Source organism: Siniperca chuatsi, linkage group LG5 (assembly GCF_020085105.1).
Source record: "Siniperca chuatsi isolate FFG_IHB_CAS linkage group LG5, ASM2008510v1, whole genome shotgun sequence".
NCBI classification, from domain to species: domain Eukaryota; kingdom Metazoa; phylum Chordata; class Actinopteri; order Centrarchiformes; family Sinipercidae; genus Siniperca; species Siniperca chuatsi.
In genome coordinates this window covers 5,046,001-5,060,339 of record NC_058046.1, presented here as the reverse complement: position 1 = coordinate 5,060,339, position 14,339 = coordinate 5,046,001, and the positions used below count along the sequence as shown (strand labels likewise).

General features: G+C 38.4%; 1 protein-coding gene across 1 annotated transcript; it reads left to right on the top strand.

Moving 5' to 3' along the window:
* The first annotated feature begins 546 nt into the window (after positions 1 to 546).
* Positions 547 to 13,231, top strand: fbp2 (fructose-1,6-bisphosphatase 2). The gene is made up of 7 exons (XM_044196011.1): positions 547 to 832; positions 2,150 to 2,312; positions 4,506 to 4,598; positions 5,875 to 6,015; positions 7,116 to 7,253; positions 11,622 to 11,741; positions 12,350 to 13,231. Exons 1-7 carry the CDS (start codon positions 660 to 662, stop codon positions 12,533 to 12,535), a joined length of 1,014 nt encoding a protein of 337 aa, XP_044051946.1. The 5' UTR covers positions 547 to 659; the 3' UTR covers positions 12,536 to 13,231.
* The last annotated feature ends 1,108 nt before the right edge of the window (positions 13,232 to 14,339 follow it).

Below are 14,339 nucleotides of genomic sequence, written 5' to 3'. Positions count from 1 at the left end.
AAACAAAATACTGAATATCAAAACTCCCTTTAAACTAAATCATATAAGTTGTTTTGAGTTGGTAGTGGGTGAAACAAAGCATACTGGATAAATAGATTACCCTATTATATGTACTCCGTGGTGAGTGGGCAGTTCATTTAAAGCATCAAAATGTAGTTCTAAACATTTCCTGCAGGATGTCTTAACCTAAGTAAACATGTTCACCCTTCATTGTTCACCACATGAAGTTGGATACAGAGTATAGAAAGTTGTTCCTCTATTGTCACAGCACCAAACTGATCACAGGTACATGTGCAAACAAAAGTGGTTAAAATGCTGAGAATTTACCTAAGAGCTCTCATGTTACCCAAGTTTTGAGTTACTGGTGCCAAAGATGTTGCAAGCCTTTTGACTAAATGAATAACAGTGCTTGTCTTGTGCAGGATTATAGTGTGCTAGTCTCTACAGCTGACATCTGACACCCCCCCTCACCCATCTCCAAATACACACACACACACACTCCCTCTTCCATTCGGCTGCACTCACAAATAGATCCCCTGGCTTGCCTTCATGGCTCTGGGTATGAAAAGGACTTGGCTGGTAATGAGGTCGCTCACTTACTGTCCGTCCTCCGTGCGATCTGCTGCCCACCAGGAGGGACAGAAGGACCAGAACCCAGCATGTCGGACCAGTCGACGTTTGACACGGACGTATGGACCCTGACCCGGTTCATCATCGAGACCGGCCGCCAGGCTAAGGGGGCAACCGGTGAGCTGACCCAGCTCATCAACGCCATGCTGACCGCCATCAAAGCCATTTCCTCTGCTGTGCGCAAGGCAGGCCTGGCCCACCTGTAAGTACTGAGGTACTGGATCAGGCTTAGTGGGAACCATTGATGTAAATGCACCATTACATTACTGACACTAAACAAATGTGCAGATTTTTATAAGAAATAATATTGTGATGATACCTTATGGAACTGTGTAAGACTTGTGTTGCTTGCCACAGAGAGGTCAGAGGTCAAGGTCAGCTGCAGACCAGCCAGTCATTGAGCTGGTAGGAATTCAGTGTCTTGCTAAAGGTGGTTGTTTGACATTTTGCTTCACTGCCTCAGTAGATTTAGGAGTGATTCAAGGGTTAAGGCTGTGTTCATAAGTTGAGGTTGTCTGATTTCAACACTCAACCCTAGAAGCAATGGAGTGGCAGAGCCAGTAGTGCTGATATGATTGATTGTTTTGTGGAAGTAGAAGTCATGCTGCAAGGCATTGAGCGTTGTATGATTTTAGGTGCATTTCGACACTCTAATCTGGACGTGATAAAATACTGTGCAGCTTTTTTCAGTGTCTAGCAGGAGATAAAATAGTAACATTGTGATTGCACAACATTTGTTGATCTGTTGAAAAGTGACACAACAACCAGTTCTTTGTTAAGGGATTTAACCTTGGAGAGAAGCCAGTGTTATGGAGGATTATGTGAATTCACTGAGAGGCTAAAAAGGGTGATTTCTTGCTGTGGTTGTGAGTCAAGTCTTTTTAGCAGCACTACCTTTTAGGCTGCATACAAATCTTGACATCCAAGCATGGCCCTGTCCTTTAATCTTAGCCTTGCACAGAAGAGATGTACCAGATTTAGCTACTAGCTAATTTCCATCTGCCGTCCCTGGGCAGGTACACACAAACACTAATACAACTAATGCAATTAATACAAATACACAATGTTTATATTCTGCCTGTAAATGCTAAATAGAGGGACTTGGAAGTAAAGTGTTGCCCTGAAAATGTTCCATATGAAGGAGAATTACTGAAACCGTGCCAACTCATAAAGAATGAATCATTATTCAGTGAATTTCACACACATTGAACTTATGTAACCAAACACAAATCAACATTGTTTGAAACTAAATGAAGAAAATTGATGTTCACAAGCTGACTGAATGCATATTTTGCATGTGACTGCTACAGTGGCCATTTTGATTTAACTGGGGAAGAAAAAACAAGTTAATCATGATCCATTTTTGTCTTTGTTGTCCTCCCATGAAGCTTTCACCTGAAACGCTTTGTCTCCACCAGCTCTTCTAGCTTCTACAAGTAGCTGACATGCTAACAAGTTGTCTCTCAATCAAGTTGTATGTGTGTGAGACTAAAGCTTGGCTGCTGATTGGTCCGCACAGGCAGGGCTTGGCGGGCTCAGTGAACGTGACAGGGGACGATGTGAAGAAGCTGGACGTGCTGTCTAACGACCTGGTCATCAACATGCTGCAGGCCTCCTACAGCACCTGCTGCATGGTGTCTGAGGAGAACAAGGAGCTCATCATCACTCCCAAAGACAAGAGGGTGAGTTGTGAACACTGGTCGTCTGCTGAGGAGAGCAACCACACTGCATTATGATGGATGCTAGGGGGTTTTTTCATGTTCAAGTTGCGTTTGGCAGACATTTTGTGTAGGAATACACCTGTCCTATAATTCACAAGTTAATTAGATAAGATAAGCCTTTATTGATCCCCAGAGGGAAGTATACAAAACAACAATAAGACTAGAAATAAAAATAGAAACTTTGCAAGAGCAATTAAACTCAAAATTAGTTTAGGCAAGCAGTACACATACATGCAGTACCCACGACCAGCGTTGCACTTAAACTAATAGTGAATTACTGCCTCAAGTGACGTGGTTAAGTAATGACACATAGTGTTTGTATTAATATAGAAATATAGTATATAATGTAATAAAACAGTACAACGTATTAACATAATATAGTATGGGATATAAAATATAAGGTGAAATGTAGTAATATAGTTTAACATAATATATAGTATATTACAGCAATATATCATAGAATATAAAACATAGTATAATATATAATAAATGTTATGATTAGATGAGGATGTGTGCTGAAGGGAAACATTCTCCACACACAGATATTAATGAATCAAAAGTAAGTGCGCCATTCAGAGAAAGTTTGGCACATTAACTAAATCTGCTTAGAAGAGAAAAATGTGTTGAAAGCTCACTTTACTGATCGCACATTAATTGATCTCTGGGTAAAGACGTCCTTCAGACTTTCAAAAGTTGAGACAGTTACCTGCTGTTTCCACTTGGTGCCACCAAAGTGTGAGTTTACGAGATGCAGCTGAAAGAATCCAAAAAAACAGATCAACAGATTACACAATCTGAGAATATCTCTGTTATGACTGCTACTCCATATTATAGGTGGACCCGTCACAGTGAGTTTTCATTGTGTATTCGTAACATTTAAGAATTACTTATGAAGCTAGAGTTTTCCTGAAACTTTCTTGAGATTCCTAGTTTGGCAGCCACTGCTGAATGACATCTGGGAGGATGGAAGGAGCATTTAGTGGCCATTTTGGCGCAACTAGAACTGCTCATTCTGAATTGCTTATCATACCTGTGTGTTTTGAACCCATATCCTGAGAAGTCAGAGTAATAGCAATAAGATATAGTACAGGGGCGATTGTGGCTTAGTGGTAGAGCGGCTTCTCCCAGCCCACATGTCGAAGTGTCCTTGGGACAAGACACTGAACCCCAAATTGCTCCCGAGGGCTGTGCCTTCGGTGTGTGAATGTGTGTGAATGGGGTGAATGTGTTATGTAGTTGCAGCGCTTTGAGTAGTCAGAAAGACTAGAAAGGCACTATATAAGTACAGTCCATTTGTATTCTGGAGGATCTGTTTCATATCAGAATCTCAGTCAGGTTTATTGCCAAGTAGGTTTACACATGCAAGGAATTTGCTTTGTTATATGCTTAACAATAAGCATATAATTAGAAAATATAAAGAAAGTTAAAATAACACAGAATAATGTAAATGTAAGACAAGCAGATGCATGTTTGGTAAGTGAGTGTTTGATCTTAAATACAGTAAAACAGAAAATAAGTTAAACAGTTCACATAGACTTGAAATCCACCGAGTGCTGCCCTGACGTGTGACCACACTGTCCTCTTACATCTTTTAAATAAATATTGCAGATTGAATGAAACTCCTGGCTGCTTTTGAATTAGACGACCCATAAATTATTCCGAATTGACTGACAAAGGAGCCTTGTAAATTAATCAGGTCTACAGCCACAACTAACAACTGGATGCTGTTTACACATTTATTTTCAATTTAAAGGTCTTCTTGTCATTTTGTGATCTATATGTAGAGCTTGGTACTGATAATTATTTCTAATTTTAAAAAGGGAAATAAATGTTGGATATATATATGTGTATAAATAACTGTATATATTGTTTTTATTTTTAAATATTTGTATATATGTTCCGTGTGTGTAGCGTGAAGGGGCTACAACTTTAATTTCATTGTGCAGCCCTGTGTTGTAGAATGACAAATAAATGTTCCTTAAAAATAAAGGACTATGAAAGTTTGGGACCGTCTCTTATAAAGAGAAACAGATTATGAGGATTTTTTAAATAACTTGTAGTATTTTTTTATTTTTGAGAACATGCATTGGAACAAAATTCAGTGTTTTTTTGTAATTCTAAATAACTTCTTGGCCTGTTTGTATTTCGTCACAGGGAAAGTACGTGGTCTGTTTCGACCCTCTGGACGGCTCCAGCAACATCGACTGCTTGGCTTCAATCGGCACCATATTTGCCATCTACAAACGAGTGAGTCTGACCTCTGCGAAGATACACAAACCATGCAGGCACTGAAAAGAATATTCAGATATCAAGTCTCCTTATTTACCATTGTTACTGTAAGTAAAATTGTATATATTTTTTTAAGATTTTCATGAATGAGGAAAGGAATGATTTTATTTCTCGTTGAGTCCCATTTTTAAAGTTATGCAACAGGGAATTAAAGGTCATGAGGCTCATTCCAGACAGTAAATGATCAGATAAAGCATGTATTGAAATAAGAAAGGAAACAAAATCTATGCAGAAAAACTCCCTTTGCTTTTAAATGTTTGTAAAGTGATTATATGATTATGGCACATTGTAAATATTCAGTCCTCTGAATGTATTTATTTCAGTAAGAAGGTCTGATTATATTTTATGCAATTTTACTAATACAACTCCATGTACAAAAGGAGGAGGAATACCTTTAAAATAACGAATACATTTAGAAAAACAAGCATCAAACAAATATAGATAAGCTCATCTCTTTTTGTTTTGGATAGCAGAAATAATTGTGACGTAACTACATTCATCACATTTTATGAAATGTGAGTATGTGAGCGTAACAGTTTTATATATTATATATCTGGATATTTATAGTGTAAATACACATCTTGAGTGTCTGCTCTGCAGACACAAGGGGGCACTGCTGTCCAGCTAATCCAGGTTTCCACTCATTTAATCATTTGCAGAATTACAGTCTGCTTTTTTGGCCTAGCAAGTAGAGAAACCACGTCACTTTCTCATATTGGTCATGTTAAACATTTCACAACACAAAGCTACAAATCCCACTTACTGTGTGATGAACAAACGATGCCCGCAAACATTTGGGTTTGATTGAATATAAATAGATACTTTATTGAGGTGTTTGTTTTTTCCCGTTTTGCTTTGCCTTATTTTGAATAAGTTGTAAGTGTACGTTAAACATTTTTGTTTATTGTGAACTACAACTTATAAACAAATAGACTGACAGACAGACTCAAACTGTGATTTATGTTTGGGTTTTCTTACCTGTTTCTTTACCTGTTTCTCTGAAATTGCACGCTTTTAATTTAAAATGGTGATATCAGATTGTTGTTCTTGTTGTTTGTACAATAGTAGATTTAGGAAATTAGCACCCTCACCCTGTTGATTGAACCCTTTTTGCTGCGTACAGTCCTTGAAACAGACACTATAGTTTAGTGGTATCTGAGGAACTGAAATCTACAGGATACCACTGTTCATGTTTCCCTCTTTGTTGGTTTATTTCCCCCGTCGGGTCGTTCAGGCATCAGAGGGGGAGCCCACAGAGAAAGATGCCCTGCAGCCAGGAAACAGCATTGTGTGTGCAGGCTACACCCTGTACGGCAGTGCCACCCTGGTGGCCCTCAGCACCGGCGCCGGCCTCAACTTCTTTATGTTGGACCCCGTGAGTACTTCATACTCACTACAGTTAAATGAAATGTCTCCAGTTTTCCTCGGAGATCTGAATGTCAAAGTGCTCTGTGCTGGCGAAGTGACAGGAAGTGAGACCCAGATGTCGGTTTTCTGCTCTACCCGACGTTACTGTTTCTCCCTTTGTGTCTTTTGCTGTCATTGTTTACTGTTATATGCTTTTATTGCCCCATAGCTGCTTTAATTTGAGAAAACACATATTATCCTGTCAATCATTCCTCCGTTCTGCACGTCTCCACAATGCAATCAGGGATGTAGTGGACTGTAAACACACATAAATCCCTTTTTATGTGGAAGAAAGTGTGTGCCATCTTAACTATCCTTGTATAGATCCTTAAGAAATCCATAAATCTTGTAGTACAAAGGTCTTCTAAGGCAAAAAAAGAGCATAAATTCAAGACAGATGGAATTTCAGGCCTTTTTGTATTTATTGGTTTCCCTTTTCAATACCCCTGACTGGAGGTCATAGCTTCTCTGTTTTTAATTTTCAGTCAGTAAAACGCTTTTGTCATCTTTCACACACACACACAAGGACTTACCCTTGTCATATTCTGCATCTTATTCCAACTTCAGAATTACCCACAAATAGAAATCTACAAAGAAAACTTTCTTTTACTCAGAGGCAACAACGGATCATTGGGAATTTGCCTTGTAGGTTTAGTTATTATAGGATGAAATGGTTCCCTTTTATGTTTGTAAGTAATCTTGTTGTTGTTGTTGTTATGTATTCAGAAACCTGACAAAACCACAGTGTTGTGCTGTTTTCAAGCATGCAATTCACCAACCACGAGAGATCTTAAGGCCTAAAGAGAATAATGTTGTCCCTGCACTCTTAAGCCTGCCAAATAATGTCATTACATATTACATTATGTTATAATACAGAACAGGTATTCTGCAGACTTCTCTCTAGCTTTTTTTTAAATGGACTGTACTCTCTCCATAAGTATATTTAGGTTGTTTTGAAATATGACACATTCTTTGTGTCAACAAATTCTCTGTTGTTGTTGTTGTTTCAATAAATTCAGTCTTGTGCTGTGGATTATCACACCTAAACATTGCGCTGGTGCTCCTCAGGCCATCGGTGAGTTCATCCTGATTGAGAGGAACGTGAAGATCAAGCAGAAGGGGAAGATCTACAGTCTTAACGAGGGGTACGCCAAGTACTTCCACCCCTCCGTCAACGAGTACCTCAAGCACAAGAAGTACCCAGAGGTGAGAGCGTATTACAAAATTAAACAAACACACAACATTCCCTCTTTAATTTGAACCACAGTTTTGACATTGATCAGTTCTACTTTGTGTTTGAGGTTTTGAATCTGATACCTTTTAATCAAAACTGTACAATAGAAATAAGTCTTGTCTCCCCTCAGAGCATCTAATCTGCTGACTAACAGCTATACTTATGCTCTGTGTGAGGCAGGATTTCAAACACCAGCGGCCTCTCACACACATCATGTGAATCCTGACCAAGCGTTCGCTCTGGTAGAATGAGTTTACATGAGGACTTCTGGTTTGCAGCACACAAAAAGCTGTTTTTTTCAAAGGGTATCAGCAGACTGGAGTTCTTTAAATGTTTTTCAACAACAGAAATAATGTACAAACCTCAAGAGGAAAAGCTACTTTCACTCTTTTTTTTACTTTTTCCTCTAAGAAATTGTCATTTTCAGCCCATTTTTTTTAGCTAAAATAAGGAATTCACCTTTCACCTCCTTTAATTTTATTGTGAAAATGAATAGTGATGTGAAATAATTCGCCTTTTGAACAATACCCAAGTTAAAATCTGGTTGGCTGATGGCAATAACTGAATATTAGTATTAGAGTTGTTTCAGTGGCAATTTTACAATTAGACAACAGCAAACAAACAGATAAAGCGTATGTCGTCAATTTAAGGTAAAAATCTTGAGTTTAAAAGGTTAAAGTAAAGATGCTTCACGCAACCAGGTACCGCAGGCAGAGTGTGCAAAGAGTAACCATCCTGACCCAAACGATGTGAACGATCAGTTGAGCGTGACAGTTCGGTCCGACAGGATGAAGGGCAGCCGCTCGGTCAGCTGAGCTGCAGGATGGCGACACAGTTATTGCAGGAAACATCGTGTTCCTCAGGAAACTGCAGCTTCTCATCTGGAAACTCTGATCCCCACACACACTCAGCACTTCTCCAGCAGTCGCTAACATGACTGCAAAGTTTGTTTAGTCATCAGCATCCGAGTCATCAGTAATGGGTTCGCTGATGTACAGCACTTTTATGAAATATCAGCTTGAATGTCCTTCTCTGAGGCATTTTTACCATTTATACAGCACCAAGCTTGAGGCCTGTTGGCCTCAGCTGTGAGATTAAAGGAATACTCCACTTAAAATCAAACACTGCCTGTAGGCTTGAAAGGTGGTGCTGAAAAGTTTGTTCGAGGGCGGCAGCTGTAGTCAGCTTGAATTCACATCAGTTAGAATGGATTCCAACATTAATGTCAAATAAAGTAAATAAAAGTATCAAAACCACTCTTGCAGCATAATCCACTTCTTCTCTGTCCATTTTACTCAGTATGTTTCCACCAAACTATGACTAAATGCACAGCCTCTGCTTGTCGTTAACATTTATAGCTGTTTATATTTGTCGCTCGCAGCCGTGTTTGGTCACAAAGTGTTCTTTTGGGACTATCTATTCATATCTTGAATCTTGCACTGCACTATAATTCTTCTATTTTATTTTACTTGTTGAAATCCTATTTGAATGTGTCTTTTTATTTTGCCTTGTGTTTCTGTTCTTGATGCCTTTTATGTCTAAGATAAAGCACTTTGAACTGTCTTGTTGTTGAAAGGTGCTATACGAATAAACTTGGAGGTATTAAAGGTATTCATTTAATGCTAACATAACATACAGACATATTTTTAGAGCACATTTCATACACAAGATGCAGCTCAAAGTGCATTACAAAACAAAAATTAACTAAATAAATTGAATGGGTCAGTGATGTTTTTGTGCTGGCTGTCACCTTTTCATAAAGACCTGCTAAACTTTCAGTGTCAGTGTTAGCGTCCCATGATAGTTTAAGGATTGTTTCCGAGCCTTTTACACCTTGCAAAAGTACATTTAGTATTTTAGGCATGAAAATAGAAAATGTCAGTTTCGCCACTTTATCTTCTACTAATATCTTCCACAAGTTAAAAACTTACATTGGTTAGTCATCATGTTACACTTCACACAACCCTCATGACCCAGCACAATGCAGCAGTAGCCACACTGTTACTTACTGTAGTATGTGCATTGCATTATGAAATAGCAAAAACTTGTCTCACAAGGTTGAACTGGAATGCAAACGCTGCAGAAAAGACCCATGGGGAAGTTTACATGTAGAGTAAAGGTGGTATCCTTTCTCCTTTTTTTTTAAAAATATCTCAGTGTTAGTATCAGTCCTCTCTCCTGCTCTTTTGTAAACCAGGTGTGCTCTAAGACGGGGACTTCCAACTTGTCACCTGTTGAAACTAAATTCTACTGTTGGTAACTCACAGGTTGCAAATGCAGAATGATTTTCAAATTTGAAGTCTGGAAAATCAGGAAAATAGACATATACAACCATCTATTCCACAAATCTTTTCAGAACTTCCTAAACCATCTGCCAGAGACACGACATTAATGTAAAATCTGACAATTTTTATCAAAAAATCTCAAATGATGAGTATTACGTATGTGTGCGAGCCAAACGCAGATGATTTTAACACTAGATGGTTGTCTAATACTGACACACTTATAGAAATACTAGGTTGCAAACAAAAAGTCAGGTTAACACCACCTGATCGGTAATAAAGTAATGAAGATTGAAGTTTGAAGATCATTTTCATACACATCTCACCCTCAAAAACTTTCCCACGCCCTCTTGCTACTTCCCTCTACTCTTTTTCATTTTATTTTATTTCAGGAAGTTTCATGTTGTCTCATCTGTGGCCAGCTGGATGTGATTTTTGAGAGTGTGTGTTTGTGAGTGTTGCGTAGTGTGGGTGGGTCTGTCTATGTGAAATACTCACACACACCGTCATGATGACTGGGATGTGACTCAACAAACACATGACTCTGCATCACATTGTGCCAGTCTGAACATGAAGCTCACTTCAGAGCAACTCCACTCAGATTCTCCTTTAAGATAAGAGTGCTGTTTGGTTTTGTTAAGAACATTAAAGTGTGGAATCAGGGAACGAAACATGGGGAAATAAATTAAAGAAGAAAAAAGACACACTTTCCACAAATAAAACTTATCAAAACTGGACTTTTCATACTCTGAAAGTCCACATGTTGAACCAAACAGTGATCTTGAAGCAGCCTGTTTTTGTAGGTTTGTGTAATGCCGTTCCTTTGGCAGGCTTAATGTATGTTCCAGCTGCTGCAGACGGACTTTGACCTGTCTGTGGTTTGCTGTTTAGTTTTTCATCAGCGGCAGGTCAGAACGGCTCACGATCTCTGAACGAAGCGGATCTGCTGTAGCTGCAACTTTCAACTTTCAACATAATGTATATTACCCTGTATAATTATACTGTATTATAACTATACGGGAAAACAAAATATGTGTTAAACCCGGCTGTATCAATCACTCTGAACCTCAGATTTGCTAAAAAATAGTTGAAACTAACTGTAAGCAAACCAGTTTTCTTTCATACCATAACCCAATTTCATGTCCTGTCTCTTAAAACAAATAGAAAGTAATACACAAAGCTTTTAAACATTTGAAAATAACAAACATTTTTGGCAAAAGTCACAAAAATAAGAAATTACTTAGAAAACTGTTTTGTAAATGATTCCTCAGAAAAATGTTACCAATCTGAAAATCATTTAGTTATCTATCAGAGTGCCAATACTTCAGTTTGTCTTTATCAACAGAGAAAAAAAAGCTTTTGCATTGTTGCACAATATTTGATGACATAATAATAAAATAATGCAAAAGGGATCAATCATTCAGTGATGTTTTGTTATGGACGTCTTTCGGTGTGTGCAGGGTCACAAACAAATGAAGAGCAGTAAGCAGAGCTCCCTTTTACATGCAGGATGTGGTTCTTTTTTCCTTCTAAACCAGATTTAACATTGTTTTTACCAAACAGGCAGCTTAAAGTTTGTTTTAGATTTAAACATTGAATGATTTCCGAAGGTTTTGTCTGACACATTTCAAAGAGTCTTTAAAGCCGGCTGATGGCTTCGCTCTCATGGAAACTACGAAGGCAAATGAAGAGCAAGTTATCTGAGAGGTCAAAACACAAGACCGTTTTATGTAACGTCCATGTTTAAAAGTGACTGTCTGCATTGTGTGTGTGTGTGTGTGTGTGTGTCCGGTGAGCTCCAGAGAAAACAGCTGATCCTGTTAACCTTTTGTATCTCTAGATTATAAAAAGTCAGATAATAAGTGTTTAGACAACAGCCCTCAAATAATCAACTATCACACTGGCTTGACAAGGAAACATCGAGATCACAGAAAGGCTTCGACTGGATTGGGATTTACCTCACTAGTAAAACACATACGGTTTAATTTAGGCGTGAAAGTCTCCATATTTTTGCAAAAATAAGAGTATATATTTAAAATGTACCCTTGCCTCCTGCAGGATGGCAGCTCTCCTTACGGAGCTCGATATGTGGGCTCTATGGTCTCAGATGTTCACCGCACCATCGCCTACGGAGGGATCTTCATGTACCCCGCCAACGAGAAGAGCCCCAAGGGAAAGGTAACCGCTGACCTCCACGAAGCCAGCTCGCTGAAGCACCGCCAGATTGTCAGATTTTGTGATTTCCTCATCGCCACCGACGTCTCTCTTTTGAGAACATTAATCTTTGTATACGTAAATTGAATCGAACTTTTGGTACAAGCAGGAGCAAAAAGTAGAAGTTTAAAGGTCATTTTAATATGATTCTTCTCAAGATTTCTTTCCTATACATTTGTGAAACATCTAAATGAACTGCTTTAATGTTGCCGTGAAGTAATGATTCAGATACATGACGTACTAATATTTATATCATCATAATGCTTTCTAAACCTAGAAGAAGTGTTATATATTAACCTTTGTTACATGTTTTTTTTCCACCTGATAGCAGCAATACGCTACTTCGCAACAGTTTTTTGTCAGATAAAATCTAATAACTGCTACAAAAATGTACTCTTTGTGCTGTTGGGTCATCAAAGAGGAAATCTGCTATTCTTCCCTTAAAATGCTGTATGAAAAAAGCCTGCTTACGAAGCTTTTGAAAATAACACACATTTTAAATGTGCTTCTTATTTGTGTAAAGAAAAAAAACTAAACTTAACTGTGTTTTTCTTTAAATTTACTCCCCAAAGCTGCGGTTGTTGTACGAGTGCAACCCCATCGCTTTCCTCATCGAGCAGGCGGGAGGCCTCGCCACCACCGGCACTCAGAGGGTACTGGACGTTCAGCCCGAAACGCTCCACCAGCGGGTGCCCTTCGTGGTCGGCTCCCCTGATGACGTCAACGAGTACCTGTCCTTTGTCAAGAAGTACCAGTAAAGCAGCAACAGCTTTAACACACGTCAGGATTCTCCCAGTATTTCAATGAAAGAGGACAGAAAGAGGTTTTCTAAAATTTTGCATGTTGATGATTATGATTATTTTGCATTTACTACAAATGTATAAGTTGTCAAATCTCTTGATCACAGATCATAGAATAAAACTTGAATATTACTTTAATAAGTCCAACAATTTTAGTAATATCTAATCCCTCAGATAATATGTAGATAATGGACGTAGATAATATGTGATCATCGGAAAACATCACAATTACAGTCATGAGAAGTATGTCCTCTACGGCTTCCCATACATTTAAGCTCGTCCTTGCACCTCTTTTAGAACAATAATAGGATTGCGGCCTATCATGTACTTTAAAATTTAAAAGTCATTAAACGTACATTTTTGCGAAACAAATGATTGTTTTGTTCAGTCAAATGTTTTTGAAGGTAAAACAACATGATGAGAATATGTTATTTAAAAGAAAACTGCTAATTGTTTCTGAATTTCCTATTCCAGTATTAGATTTTTCCAGTGGTGGTGTAGAAATTGAATTAAAACTACCGATTTGTTTGTATTCATATTCACTCTTTTTAAACATCCATGGAAATAAATGCTGCTTTAAATTTTGGCTTTAAAGGATCATGATCGAAACTCTTCTGTCGATTCTACTATTAAAACGTCTCTTGGTGAAACTCAGTCTAGCTCTGGTGTTAAATTTGGGGGGGGGAACATTTTTCAGACAGCGTTAATGACACACTGATGAAGACGGTTAAGAAGATGAAGTTTATTACCATGTAGAATTTCCACTTGTTGCCCAAATCCTTTTTCCTTCGTTTGTTTCTTGTTTCATTAAAGTTAAACCTAAAACTACTGGAATCAGACTATAAAATGAACACAATGCATTGGTTTTTAAAGTTGCTTAAAAAAACTAAAATCCCAGAAAAAATACAAAGGACACGACCGCAGTGTCCTTAAAGGTAGCTGTACGGGACTTTAACCAGGATATTGTTTCCGTGAAGACGAGATGCTTTCACGTTTTCAAATATTTCACTGCTGTGAACAAATTAAATTCCATTCACCTCCTTTGAATTTTGGAGTCAGATATCTCAAAACTTTGGAACATAAAACCAAAACTATCCGCATGGCTGGACACCACCAGGGGTAAGGGAGAAAACATGTTTATGTTTTTGTTGTGATTAGGTGAACTGAGCCTTTAATCTCTCTCTCTCCCTCAGTCCTCCTGTCCCTTGTTTTAGGTTGCACAACACATTCTTCCAGCTGCTCTTACTGTTTGCTCTGCATATCAGCCTCGACTGAACTCTGAGGTGAAGTAAATATGTTACAGAAACATGTACACACACACACACACACACACACACACACACACACCTTCACCCTGACCAGCTTTACTGCTAAGACAGGACACTTTTAATACTGTGATTTGGGTCAGTCAGCAGGCCATATCTGACCTAAAATAACTCGTTAAAAGAGAAAGCTTCACTGTTATCAGATTTTTAGCGTAATAGTGTAAAAGTCCTGCATTCGAAATTGTTCTTAAGTAAAAGTATTATCATCAAAATACACAGACGGGGGACAAATTAAAGGAAAAACCTGAATAAAAGAGTGGAGAAACATAAATGCAGATGCTTCTGTGCACCAGGGCTCACTGAACGGGTCGGTGAGGATGAAAATGATGTCAATAAAATGCTACGGCCTTTACAGTCACCAGATCTCAACCCAGTTTCACACCTATGGAAGATTTTGGACCAACGTGTAAGACAATGCTCTCCACCACCATCTCCAT

Excerpts from the sequence above, each read along its gene's own strand:
- fbp2 (XM_044196011.1), top strand. The coding sequence starts at position 660 with ATGTCGGACCAGTCGACGTTTGACACGGACGTATGGACCCTGACCCGG. Across the intron at positions 7,254-11,621 it reads AGCACAAGAAGTACCCAGAG|GATGGCAGCTCTCCTTACGG; the intron begins GTGAGAGCGTAT and ends TGCCTCCTGCAG. Across the intron at positions 11,742-12,349 it reads AGAAGAGCCCCAAGGGAAAG|CTGCGGTTGTTGTACGAGTG; the intron begins GTAACCGCTGAC and ends TACTCCCCAAAG.